This window comes from Hibiscus syriacus, unplaced genomic scaffold (genome assembly GCF_006381635.1).
Source record: "Hibiscus syriacus cultivar Baekdansim isolate YM2019G1 unplaced genomic scaffold, ASM638163v2 tig00003041_pilon, whole genome shotgun sequence".
Taxonomy (NCBI): Eukaryota; Viridiplantae; Streptophyta; class Magnoliopsida; order Malvales; family Malvaceae; genus Hibiscus; species Hibiscus syriacus.
The window spans coordinates 7,387,480-7,402,447 of record NW_024061960.1 but is presented as its reverse complement, the minus strand read 5'-3'; the positions used below and the strand labels follow the sequence as shown (position 1 = coordinate 7,402,447).

The window sequence follows — 14,968 nt, the reverse complement described above, 5'->3', positions numbered from 1 at the left end:
ATGATTTAGTAATGATTTGATAATAATCATTATAGTAATGATTTGATAATAATCATTATAATAATGATTTAGTAATAATCATTATAAAAATGATTTAATAATGATTTAAATATTTAATGATTTGATGATTTAGTAATGATTTGATAATAATCATTATAATAATGATTTAGTAATAATCATTATAAAAATGATTTAATAATGATTTAAATATTTAATGATTTGATGATTTAGTAATGATTTGATAATAATCATTATAATAATGATTTTATAATAATTATTTAGTTATTATTTAGTAATTATTTATAATAATGATTTAATACTAATGATTTAATAATTATTACTAATAATTATAGAATACTAACAAATGAGTGTACAAGTGTGGATTACTGAGTTTAAATTTATACATAGTCGAATTTATTTAAGGATTTTAAATATTTAATTATTGATTACTAATGATTTATTGTTAATATTTAATTATTTGATACTAATGATTTAAAATAGTTGATTTACTAAATATTTAATTATTTGATACTAGTAATGATTTGATACTAAAAATCATTGTTAAGGTTAAAAAAACTAGTCTAATTTCAATAAATAATTTGTAATAAATAGCAAACGAGTTTACAATTGTTGTCGATGCCGGGGTGTTGTTGAATGATAATGTCGGGGCGGACGTCTGATACGTTGTGGCCGTTGTGGCTCAGGAGTATTGTACCCATCCCCCTCATTCATTGGGGGTATTTGAACTGTCATGTGTTCAAAGTCATACGTCGACGAAAACGTAGGAGAATAGATGGGTGCCTCAGGCTGCACAAACTCTGGTATGTATGCCGGGACAGTAGAATCATCAACTGCGTGATGCAACGATTGTGGTGCGCTATTATCCACATCAGTCATTTCCGCTTCAGGTTGTAGAGATGAACTCCCACTCCCACTCGGTAGAGAGTATTCAGCTTTACCAAATATTTTCTTAAACCTCAAAAATTGTCGCCTCTCTACTATTGTTGTGAGGAACGGCTTTCCATTATCCAAAAAATAAGCAAGGTAAGCCGAAGTCTCAAAATTAAAGTCGTCGTCTTGAATGGCGTCAAGAGTTGGCATGAATGAAGCCCTATTGTTCCAAGCATTAATGTAGGTTGCATGCTTCTCAACCCAATTAACGCTTTCTTTACGACGACCATCAAATCTGTGCAGGTCGTCATGCGTCTCAACCCAATTCACTGGACGACGTCCATCTAAGTTTTGGAGGAGGTCATGATCCCATGGACTCCGCGGAATAGGTTGGTGGAAGTGGAATTGCCTCAGCACTCTATCCCCAAATTGGATCTCAACAAAAGCAAAATTGATCAATGGTGTAACAGCACACCAATATTGAAACCCATCTAAAATATCGTGCGGTATCAACGCAAATAATTCTTCATTCATGTATGGTCTCCAATTAAACTGTAAAATTACAAAAACAATAAAATTTATTTAAATCAAATAATATAGTTAATTTAAATAATAATTAAAAAAATACAGATTATGCATACCTCCTTTTTGGCCTTAATGTCGATCTTCAACCTGAACTCTTTAATGTTGTTGTGCACCAACCCTGTGCCTTCAATTTTATGCCTCCATCTGTATATCAATCAAAACAAAAATAGAGACATTTTGTTCAATAATTTTAATCAAAATAAATATTTTTTTAATTAATATTTTATATTAAAATAGAGGATTCATATTACCTTCCGGCAAGTGGAAAGTCAACCGCAGTCCGACTAATCGGTGTCAAAAACGGAAGTCTATGCCAAGCCCATGATTGTAGCAGCAACAGACATCCACCGATTTCTACTGTATTATTATCATTCACGACTAATGACGCCTTGCACATCTCACGATACAAGAACGCCAATATCGCCGAACCCCATCTATATTGACTACAATTCTCAAAATTTGTTAAAAAAAGAAGATACTGAGTGTGAACATAACTACCAGATTTATCAGGCATCAAAATTCCCCCAATCAATTGTAAATATATATGCTCGTGTTGCATATATAATTTCGTGCTCCGTACTATTTGATTGAAGTTGAAATTCATTCTTCAACCATGACAACCTCACCCGCCACCCTTTACACTCTGGTGGTACGGGCGCTTTCCCAAGAAACAAGTTGCAAAGTTGTTCCACCTTATTAAACTCATGTGACATTACCACCGGCATCCTATTAGTTTGGACCCCGAGTTGCATTGCCACATCCTCCAAAGTTATCGTGCATTCGCCACACGGCAAATGAAACGTGTGCGTTTCTGGTCTCCAACGTTCAATCAACGCACTGACCAACTTGTAATCTCGCACAAATGTTATATACCAAAATCCAGCCTCTTGCAAATTTTCTTCTATCAGTGGGTGTGGCTTGGGCACTTTATGTAGTCGAAGACGAAGGACTCGCTGCTCGTCCTCCTACAATTAAATATTTCAAAAAAATTATCACAATCATAAAATAATATTCAAATATTTATTAATTATAATTCATTAAACAAATATTTTATTCACCATTATTCCCAAATGACTTGAAATATGTTCATTGTCAAGCCTCAACAGTGGAATTTGGTCAGCCATTGGAATGAATCTGTAAAAAAAATTAAACAACAATATTTAAAAAATCATTTAATATAATCTAATATAAACTAACTAACTAATTTACAACACTAAACTTTAATATAATAACTTATAATATAATAAACTAATAAACTAACAAACTAAACTTTTTAAAATATAAGTTAAACGTAAATACTAAACCCTTAAACAACTAATAAAATATTTTTTTATATAACTAAAACTAACTAATAAACTATTTTTTTATTATAATATACTACTAATAAACTTACTAACTAATTTTTTATATAATATATATTCAACAAACAAATATAACTTAACTATTTAACTAACACAAACTAATTAAATAATTTTTTTTATATAACTAACTATTAACAAAACAAACTAATTAATTATTTTTTAACTATATAACTATCAAACATATACTAATTAAATAATTTTTAATTTATGTATATTATAACTTAAACTAACAATCATATAACCCTAAACTAATAAACTAATTAACATTTATAATAATAAACTAATTTAAATATAAAAAAATTTACCTTATCTCCCTTTCTTCTTCTTACTTTCCTTTCTCCCTTTCTTTCTTTCTCGGCTGCAATCTCTTCTCCCTTTCTTTCTTTCTTTTATGTGAGATCTTTCTTTTATGTTCTTGCGATTTGCACACCCCATATATAACCGATTGCCTCAATTATTTCACCAACAGCAATGGTTCAATTATTGTACCACTCACGGCTCAAATGGTTCACATGCATGCATCAATAGCTGTAGGCATGCAGCGGGGAGCAGGAGGGGAGCACGTGAAGGAATCTTGGCTGCAAGTGCATGCATGGTCTCGTGGCTGCAAGTGCATGCATGGTCTCGTGAGCTGGAATCTTGGCTGTAAGTGCATGCATGGTATCGTGGCTGCAAGTGCATGCATGGTCTCGTGAGCTAGGAGCGACCTAAGGTCGCCGGGACTATATGGCGACCTACAAGGTCGCCGGGACTACATGGCGACCTACAAGGTCACCGGGACTACATGGCGACCTACAAGGTCGCCCAGACTGCATGGCGACCTCTCGATGCTATGGCTCGTCTGCATGGCTCGTCTGCATGACGACCTCTCCTCGTATAAGACTGCATGGCGACCTCTCCATTGGCTCGTATGGCTCGTATATGCCTTGTATGGCTCGTATGTCACCCCGTATGGCTCGTATGTCGCCTGGATTGCATGACGTCCTACAAGAACGCCTGGATTGCATGGCGTCCTACGAGATCACTGTAGAATTCACCCCATTTTAGCAATTAATCTGGGATGTACATTATATCGTGAATAAAAAAATTCGAGAACATTATCTCATGAATTCACCCGGTCGCACCTGTAATAATTGGTGTCACTCCCTGTCAGCTTTTTTTTATATATATTATTTCACTTGAGATTTTTATTGTGATGCATCTGGAATTAAAGATAATGCACCTAAATAAACAAATGGATAAATAAATAAAAATATATAAGGTGATGTGTAAGGCCGAGGAGTGAGAGATATCTCATTAATGAGATAAGAACTTTAGGCAGTAGCGTAGTCACCAGAGAGGGCAGAGCAAGGGCGGCCTAAGCTTTATGGGTAATGCAGCCTTATGGGTATGTCCTTTCCCATCACCAATTTCAAATTTTGTTTCCTTCTTCAGATTTGCTTTGTAATTCTTAAGAATTGTAATCAGTTGGATAATCGGACGGACAAGTAACTAATTAGTTTCTTGATGAACTTGACACAGCAATTGCACTCCAAATAAAAGCTCATTTATATCTTGGGCTACATCAATCTAAGATCCACAAGTTCTGCCATCATCATCATCATACACAAGAAATTATGTGGGATCAAGAAGAGATAAACAATAACCAAAATATAGCCGAGTAAGCAGATACAAAATATAGCTTAGCTTAGTCACTCTTCAATCAAACATGAAGGCGAATTACGACTACTGCTGCTACTCTGCGCAAATATATCAGGGATTCCATCCCATTTCCTTTTCTCTCTTGCTTCCCAGTATCCTCCATTGTACCGATAACAACCGTCTTCATCTTTGTTAAACCATCTTGGCTGCCATCCTCTTTCTTGTAATTTCCTTGCCTAAACCAAAGTCAAAATCAAATGAATCAAGGGAGTCTGATCTATAATCACATTACCATGTTCATTTAAGGACCAACTCAAAGTCTAGCTAAAAGTTGATTCATGCAGCTACCATAGTATTCAACAGAATCAGGATTCGAATCCCAGCATCTGCAACTCTTCGCTTTACACAAAAACATATGTTCTAAACAGCCATATGCTTATGATATTTCGCAAATAACCAATACTCTTTTCTTTACCCATTGATTCAACAAATACACGCTGAAAAAGTAAATACCTGTCTCTGTAACTGTTCCAATCTCAGCTTCTCTGCATTTGCCATTTCATATTCTCCATTCTCTAAGTGTCTCTGGTCTGGCCTTAGTCTTGAGTCGGTCGGGGGCAATTTTTCCAATAAATCAGGAGTCAATTCATTTAAGGATATTGCAAAAGGGGTAAGATTGTATCTTGTCTTAGTAGCAGATTTGTCTCTATCCCACATCAACACAGCTTCTGTCATTGGGTCATACCCTTTCGGCTTCATGGTTGGATCTCCCAGCACATAATACATAGCTTCATCCCATTTGCCCACCAACATGGCCACTTTTTCCCCTGTCCTATTGTCTTGCACAAATCCATGAACCTGATATCGTCGAGAGAAACCATCAATTTCTTTCTTCAAATTATGGTCAATAAGAGTTCATAGTCATTTTCAATTTTGCAGAACTATGGCATAAAACAGAGCGCCAAATTGACTTCACTATCATTTTGTGAAAGTTTTGAATGTTTCTGACCAACTGAAACCTATCAAACCCCATTTTTTCTAATATTATAAAGATAGAAGCAAGTCAAATAACACTGAATCAACAAATGAATTATTATTTAGAAATGCTTCCACAAGGCAAAGAGTGGACCTTTCTGCTAACAGAAAACAAAACAAACATGAGTTTGTCCACCATTGCAGACACTATGGTAAACTATTAGATATACTCGATGAAGCTTGGTTGACCTATATGTTAAGGAGAATAAAATACAACCTGATGGGGATTTCGGTCTATGATTGACTGCTCCTTGAACTTGATCTTGCAAGTGTAATTGCCACTGCCTTTTATGCGCATGGTACCATAGTGATCACAATAGATTTTACCAAGGATAATATTGTATATGGACGTGGTAACTTTGCTCCATTGAAAAGTCTCCCCATCCTCAAACTGCAATGTTAGCAAACCAACTGGATCGAGTTGAATGGATCGCCCCCAAAATTTTCCTTTGAGATTGGAGTCTGCCCAGAATTTCCATCCTCTACCCTCACAGTGACAAGCAACAATCATGGGGTGGTGACTCACCTGGAAGCAAACAGCTTATCAAATCAACTGTTAGATCGAATGCCATAACTACCCTATACAATCCGTCTTATTTTCAACCATGTGCAACAGAAAATCATTTTGTTCATCTTTCCGCCGAAGGTTTTCCAGTAGTTCGACCGATAACCAGTTAACCCAGCATAGAATACCTTTTCAGAGAAAAAACGAAGTCCTTTATCTGGATAGTCAGCCTCATATGTCTCCCCAAGAAGTGGATTGAATGGTTTGCACTGCCGACCTTCTGTCGACGCATAACCAGATACAGCAAATGCAGCAACATTTAGAATTCTCATCAAGTCGTTTTCCTGCATTATGTCAACAACCACTGGCAGTCAATTATAACGTAAATAAACTCATTAAAACGCTGTTATGAATTCCTTCGGCCTAGAACCTAAGAATGCAAAACACCATGGCAGTAAGTATACATTTAGAAGCAAAATATGCATATATGTTCCTGGACAAGTTAGAAACAATCACAGAACCATTATGCCAGCATCTTCCTTGATTATTTACTGAACCTGCAATCAAATTAGAATTCCACAGCTAAAAGTTTAGATTATGAAAGGAACAACTTGGAAAGAAATGCAACAAAAACTTGGTTCTTTTTCCGAAATTCCTTAGACACAATATGAGATATTGAGTTCATATTTGTAAAATGGAAGGTACATAAATATAGTGTCCCTACTAGGGGTGCTTATCGAGTCGAGCACGAGCTGAGCAATGCTTGACTTGATTCGAAAACTATTCGACTTGTGTTCAGCTCGTGCTTGACTCAACTTGATACTCGATAAGTTACGACAAAAATTTGCTCGACTCGTGCTCGTTAAAAAAAACTTGTTGCTCGACTCGAATTGTTGCTTGTTAAGTTCACTAGAACTTTTGCCTTTTCCCCCCAAATATATGGAAAATATAGTAAATAGTATATAGAGCTTAATAGAAACATAAATTAAAAAAGTTTAACAAAAATATATCAAAATAGTGCGTGAAGCAATTCCAAAGTTTAGACTCCAAAGAAAAATCCACAAATACACCAAACTAACATATTACAACCAAAGTAACAATACATGAATACACCAATGACCAAACAAACATATTACAACCATTTAAAAAAAAATAAGTTTAATAATACATAATCAATCCTAAAAATAAGGTAATAAACATATTAAAAATTAAAAAAAGTTAACGAGCTGCTCGCGAACTTATCAAGACTCGTTAAGGTCTCGAGTTGAGTTCAAGTCGAATCAACTCGAGTCGATGATTAGCCGAGTCGAGCTGGAGTTACTCAACTCAATTATCACCCCCAGTCCCTACTCCCTACAGCAAAACATCTTTTTCTAAGGCACTGATTTCCAAGTAATCAAGCAAAAGACAATATGTAGTAGAAAATGACAAAATAATGGAAGTGAAAGACATTCAGAATTATCTTCCCTTTTATGATATTTCTTTTCCAAATTCCTTCAGATTTTAAAGCTAGAGCAGCAAACGGGGAAGTGGATGAATATGCTAAGTTGGGGATAGGCTAATTGGTTGGGGTATTTTTGTTGCATTGAGTGTGTTGTATTTGGGGAACTTCGGTCTTTTTTGACAATTGTGTTTTGCTTGCGGTTGGTCGATTGCCTTTCGAATATAGTTTTTATGAGTTCGGCATAGTAATTGTTGTGTTTCTATAGTTTTTTGTAGCTCATTGTTGAGGTGGTAATCAAGGTTGTTTGTGGTATTGTATTCTTCTTGTACTTGGATTTATGTAATAAAATTTTGATGTACTCTTTTCCTCCTTCCAATGACCGTTTCCAATGTCCGTTGAGCCACTCTTGTTGTTTGACGGTTATGAAGGGGTTTTTAACTAGACCTTTCTTTTTATCAAAAAAAAAAGCTAGCAGTTTTTTGAAGGGATAAATTTTCTCTCTCTATGATATTTCTCTAAACGGCTTTTTATAATTCTAGCAGCCTTTTTTTCCCTTTATGGATGGAAACAATAACACAATGTAGAAGAAAACCACTAGCATGTCCCCAAAAAGAGCATGTCATTCCTACCTGATCATGCATAGAAAAACCATCAATCAAAAACATCCATGAAAACAACAGGACAGCTAGTTCAGTAAGTAAATTGAATTGCTAGGGTCCATTAACATTTTTAATCTTACAAAACAATATTTTCTTATATTAATTTAAGATTCCAGCAGTTAAAGCCTCAAAGAGACTGCAAAGCTAAAAATCCAGTCACTACATTTTCAGATCTAGCAACAAAAACAAATTTAGGGTCATTCTTCAACTAGCTGGCTTCAAGATGACCAGATCTCATAGACTATCCCGGCGTTCATCTCCTTGTATTTATTGCAATGTTAGGTCAGTCTAGCCTTACCCCTTGAAAATGGTTTAAAGAAAGGGGAGGCGTTTGTTGACATCCATGACAACAGTTCTGAAAGCAAGTAATGCAAAAAGATCCAAGGCAAAAGGGAAATTGGAGGTGGGAGTGATGTTTATTGCAGAGCAAGTGTGGAAGTATGCCCTTGTAAAAAAGCAAACAAAGCTTGAAAAAAGGATGGGAAAATATTTAAAAGCAGCAATTAAGGATGAAAATATCAAGCATCGAAACTACAAACAAGTTCCCCAGCAAACCCAACCCAGAGAAAGAGTCATAAAGCCAGTGGAGGCACATATACAGATATCCCATTCTAGAATTATCTCTTCCTCCTCTCATTTGCTCCGTAGTTTCCTCGTTATTTATTTATTTATTCTGATTAGACAAGAAGCAAATAGTTTCAGAGCCAACAATACACGATAACTGACAAAGGCGCTAAATAACTGCTAATGATAAAAGAGACAGCTTCAAACTAAAACCCTATAGACAGCTTCAAACTAAAACCTATAGTGTATTGTCACATTCTAATATGCTAATCTACATAAAGCCAGTACATAAACTACCTGGATTAAAGAAACTAGCAGATCATGCTTTAAAACTTCTTTGCCACAAAAGAAAGCAGAGCTGAGGACCTGACCTGCTTTCCCCATTCCAAGGCTCGATCAACCAGGTATGAATACTCCAAATCCTCGAAGCATTTCTGCAATGAAGAGAGCGGTTCATTGAAGTACACAGGAAGACAGACTCCAGATAAATCCTTTCCAATATTATCCTTGATAATAGACCACAAGCCTACTGGCTTCTCTTTCTCCTTTGGTTCTGGCAGGTTATCCCTTCTCTTGACATAAGCATATTGAATGGTCCTGATTTCCTTTTCAGGCCTACACATACAATCAGAAAACAAAGCATCTTTATCAAATACACAGCCACTTCCAGTTTCCCTACACCTATAGGAAGCACTTCTTAGAGCTTCTGAAGTCAAAAAGTCATTTGTATCAAAATATGTTCCATCATCTTCATCTGTTTCAATGTCCGCACCATCTTGACTATCATTATCCACATCAGAATCAGTAGCACTACCCTCTGACATGACAGAGTAGAAATCTGCAACATGTGGAAGGCAAGGAGTTATTAAACTTCTAATCTATATTAAGACCAGGTAACAAAAGGAATCTAGTCATGGAACTTTTTCCTCACGAATAAGTTCTTTCAAGAGAAATTTAGCTGAAACTTCCTGCGGTCAATCAAGTAATTATTTAACCAACATGTGACCTAGGGCTTTGAATCAAAATTTCCCCTTGAAATTATGAAATAAAAAATTGCTAATAAGTTAATCAGCAATACTGAATAAATGTTACACAACATCAAAAGGGGTAAAAGGTGGGAATTAAAAAGAAATTATTTACTACAATTTAAAAGCAAAACAAACCACTAAATCGTCTTCCTTCTCCACAATATGACTTGCGTTCCTTTGTTTCATCAACTACAGTAGTTTCAAGCTCTATTTTCTCTGTCTGCAAACAAGACAGGAGATGGAAATTATACCTCAAAGGAAAACTTTTACAGAGCTGACTTTCTACATATTCAAGAAAAGCCAAATGTAAACAATATAATTCTATAAAAAAAGTAAAGAAATTATGAATATAGAAGCCAACAGAGGAAAAGGGGAACTGGCTTTGGGTATTTGAGTAAAAATCACATATAAAACATTTAATAATAAGTGAAATGCTTTTTGCTATAGACTTTAATGGGCTTGTGTATAGAATATAAAGTAATTTATTCATGCATAGTAATACATCAAACAAATACAGGTGATCCTTAAGTTGCTGTGTCAAATATCTTTTACTAAGATCAAATTACCACTACCACATTCTATGAGATAGGCAGAACATTAGATATAAAGGCGGAACATTAGGTAATATATCAACTCAAGCTACAAAGGCATAGTGGAAGAGTTTAAAGAATAGGTAAACACTCTACCATATATTTGACAACCAAATCGTACTATTTCACAATGAAAATCACATGTACCTCTAATTGCCGCAAGGTGTCAAGTAACTTAATATGCTTGCATTGAAGAACCCTGAGCTGATTTTGCATCTCAGAAAGTTCTAAAAGCATTATTGACTCACAGTCTTTAATGACCGTCTCGCCAATGCCTTCCTGTAACAAACGTGATCTTAGCTTTTCGGTTGAGATGACGACATCCTCAGAAGTTTGAAAATCATTACTTGACAGCACTCTAGGGAAAAGATCTTTAGCAGCCAGCAAGGCCTCAATCCATGCAGTTCTGTCCTCTCTTGACACACATCGCAAATGAAGAGTCTTTGTTCCTGTGAATATTGTAAGCCTTTTATCATCTGACTTGCTAGCACGAATTGAAGAAACCTGTGCATTAGCGTCCAAACTTTTCAGTGATCTTTCCCCAAAAACAGAATAAAAGATATTTTTAGAACCTAATTTTCTACGAGGTGCTCAAAGTGATGGAGGGTGGCAAGAGAGTTTGTTTTAGCTTTCTGGTGGGCATCTTTTTATAAACAGGAAAGGAGTTTTGAACTTGTGCCAGTGTATTTTGCTTCAATAAAGTAGGCTAGTTTATGTAGTTGATTCTCATAAGAAATAATGAGTGTACTTTCTTATCGGGTCATTCTCCAGAGTTTTCATCCAGAATGAAGCAACTGCAAGAGAATGCCTGAAATTACATCTGGAAAGTTTACTGCCACAACAATGGAAAAAAGAAGCATGTAAAAGGCTAGTATACCATATGGACTTTCTGCAGATGTTAGTGATCTAAACATTAGAGATCACAAAAACAGACTTTCGTAGAAACAAGTTAATCTTCAAAGTATTCAAGCGTATCATTTTTTTCTAAAATGAACCCAGACCACCTTCTCTTCTTTATTCCCGTTAATCCTCTAAGAGAACATCTGAAATTATATCTGGATAGTTTATTGCCACTACAATGGACGAAAGAAGCATGTAAAAGGCCAGTCAAATATATAGGCTTTCTCCACAAGAAAGAAATCTCAATATTAAAAACCATAGAAACAGACTTTCGCGAAAACAATTATTCCACACTTTAAAGCATCGAAGCAGGGACTTTTTTTTAGAATAAAATCAAAAGGACCTCTTCTCTATTCCCACTAATCCTCCAATCTTTCAAGGTCACTCCAAGGTTCGATTCGATGGGTTCTTCCAAGTGGCTCCATTGGAGGAAACTAAGAAATAATGCTAAAGAATTTCCAGCATAATTTTCTAGTATTAAATTTCTAGGCATGCAATGCAAGCATCAATAACCACACATCGAGAATTAAAAAACTACTGAAAGGGAAAGTTATGGTCCGTATATTCCTTTTCCTTCTAATAAAATACTGAAAGAACGGGCCCTTTTGCCACGGAAACAAAAACAACATAAAAAGCGGAAATTAAGTCTGAACCGAGTAATAAAAGGAAGAAAGCAAAATAACCTTCAGATGAATTTCACCAAACGGCTTGCACTGAGTCGTCACCGACTGAAGCCGATTGCTACTCCAGTTAGCTTTCCTCATGTACCGGACCGAATCCTCGCCGATCACTCGTACGCTCTTCTCCCTCGATGGACTCATCAATATCTTATCAGGTCCGTGAATTTTATAATACGAGAGAACCCCGTCTTCCAACACGAACCACCGCGACTTCCATCCTTTTCCATAATTCACCCATTTGTACAGTATCCCAGCAACACCGTGGATGCCAGTAACATCTCCAACAATAGGCTCGTCAAATAATGCCATGGAGGTCGGATTCATCACCGAGGGCGAAGATCTGTCAGTGTCGGCGTTGATGGAGGAGACCTGAGAGGAGAAACTCGGTTTCGAAGAGTAGTTAACGGTCCTAACGGGAGTTTCGATGCTCAGCTGACATTGACCCGATTTGGTAACCCCCGGGTTAGCCCGGTCACGATCGATGGAAACCGGTGCAATGCAGCATAGCGGATTCATCTCTTCTCAGAATCGAACTAGAAAAACAGAAACAACAACAAACAAACGGAAAAATAAATCTCACATTCACGGAGACGATATCCGATCAGATTCAGACAAATGCCGGAGACGAAGAAAAGCACCGGAAGAGAAGAAGCAGAAGCTCCGATTGGGGAAAAATCGGGCCGGATCCGAGGGAATGTGAGACCCGATCGGAGCTGTAAACGGAAGGTTCTCGAAATGACATAGAGACGGAGATTCACAGGGAAGGAGGGAGAGGGAAAGTTAGGAGAAGTTATAAAGAAGAGTTGCAGTGCGCACATAGATCCATTTATGGCAGTGGTCAGTGATTTCAGTATAGGAGTCGGGGAGGTCTCGATGCGTAGGTTAAGCTAAAATGCCATTAAAATTAAATCCCAATATATAAATGCATGGGGATTTCTTTTTCTAAAAATATATTTTTAATAATTTTCGGTTTGTTTTAACGATTTTTTCGTTGACGATGATTGTGGGTGAGGGGATACAGCTAACGTGCGCACTTTTGTATGATTTGAAGAACTGGAGGGGGGAAGTGCTTGTCCGTTGGTAAATGGCCCCCCGTTTCATGCGTAATGACTCTCTTGTCCCTATCCCCCGCATTTATTAACCATTGATTAATGATTACGATGTTTCCCGAGGGCGTTATGGGGATTTCGTATCCTTTGTGAAAGCGATTAATGAAAGGATAGGATTTTGATGCCCGTAATAGAGCAGCACCGTGACCGGCAATACATCCGCACTTTCTTTCTCGCATTTTTATTTTACCAATTTTAAAGAAAGAGTTGATTTTGATTAACCCCACTTTAATCTAACCAAATAATCATCATTATTAATGGTTAATGATTTGGTCCGCCTGCCGCATTACCAACAATTTTAGAAAAAGAGATTGCTTGTTTATTGTGAATTGGGTTAAGTGAAAATATTTAAACAGCTCCAATTTTAAGGAGTGTAAACCAAGGCTATTTATTGGTTCAACGCTTTTTCCAGACACTTTCAACGTCAGTGCTGATGCTACTGCTGCTAAATGGCTCTACTGAAATCAAAACCTGCCATTGCTTTTCAAGCTTTGCCTGCCACTCTCGCTTTGGTTCGCTTTCAACCAAAAAAAGGATGGGGATATAGTCATGACATACTCGAATAGAGGACAACCCTTTTTATGCTAATAGGAAAACCTAATGAAGCCACCTTTTACAACTGTGGGATGTGGATCAAGTGTGATGGTCCCCTATCGAAAGGTGAGATTTTTTTTACATAGTCTACTCGTTAAAGATTTGACGATGATGATTCATTTGATATCTAGATCACGTAAGAATTGAAGTTAAAGATTTTAAGATCAATTTGTGATAGAATTTGTGTCAATAGAGAGATCGTTAGATATTAACTCAAATTCTAATTATAAATTAAGTTATATTTCATTATAATTCTATTGTTCGAAGATTAATTGATTTTGAGCTAAAATTACTATTTAAATAAGAGTTTTTGTTTATCAATTATTTGATTCAATATGATCTCGGCTTTAGAATTAATAAGAAAAAATTAACACAGTTTAAGAAAACATTGTTTTTTTTAGGATTTATGTTACTTTTTTATGAAAAAGATTGTCTTACACCAACGGTAAATAAGTGTACATCGAACCCTAGAAATATGTACAATTGAATCATAATGGTCATGGCATCTCTCGTATATTTTCGCAAATAAATGATGTTATATGATAAAATGTGAAAGAAGCATATACACGATATTAAAAATGTCAAGTTTTGTGAGTGCTCATACATCATGTTGGTAACGACAAAATTTAAATTTTATTATCTAAAAGCGTCTCTAAATGTCTAAGATGATATTGGGGAGGGATTTGGTTTTTGAGAAATACTTAAGGGTTCCACTTGTATACCAAAAAATCACAAAATCAACGTACAGCTATCTGAATAAAAGTTTGATAAGTAAAATGCAAATGTTTTAAAAGTTCAAAGACTCTCAATGTAGTTTACCCTAAAAGATAAAAAAAATACTCTAATGTATACAAGGATAAACCCTCTAGCCGGAGTTGAAAATTTTAAACCATCATATGTTTTAAATTTTTTTAATGATTATTTATTTTTATTCTTCTAAAATTTTATATATTTATTTTTTTTAATTTTAAAATATATTTGTATAATATAAAATTATGCGGATATGCTATATAGTATATATAGTAACATAGAAGGGATGATAAAAGATATCCACGTCGACAACGTTGTCTGAATTGACCTCCCAACTTATCTCACTCTGGTATTTAAAAGGTTTGCTTGGAAATTGCATAAAATTAAATTAAGCAGCTTTGAACACCGTATACTTACAAAGAGCTGGAATCGTGAAAGTCTGCCATTAATGCATTTGCAGATTAGCAATTATCAATGCCGCTGGGATGCTTTTAGGGTGTGTTTGGTTGGGGGAATGTAAAATTTTTATGGGAATGAAATTTACATTTCCCTGTTTGGTTTGACCGAAATGTCATTCCCGGTAATCTTATATTATTAATAGTGGATTTTTTGGGTATATTACAAGGAATGTC

General features: G+C 35.7%; 1 protein-coding gene across 1 annotated transcript; it reads right to left on the bottom strand.

Annotated features, from left to right (window-relative positions):
- Nucleotides 1-4,361: 4,361 nt before the first annotated feature.
- Nucleotides 4,362-12,769, bottom strand: LOC120170835 (oxysterol-binding protein-related protein 1D-like). Its single transcript, XM_039178693.1, has 8 exons — nt 11,887-12,769; nt 10,451-10,807; nt 9,849-9,933; nt 9,057-9,523; nt 6,207-6,362; nt 5,731-6,039; nt 4,992-5,336; nt 4,362-4,714 (listed from the first exon to the last, which is right to left on the bottom strand). Exons 1-8 carry the CDS (start codon nt 12,397-12,399, stop codon nt 4,529-4,531), a joined length of 2,418 nt encoding a protein of 805 aa, XP_039034624.1. The 5' UTR covers nt 12,400-12,769; the 3' UTR covers nt 4,362-4,528.
- Nucleotides 12,770-14,968: the final 2,199 nt, after the last annotated feature.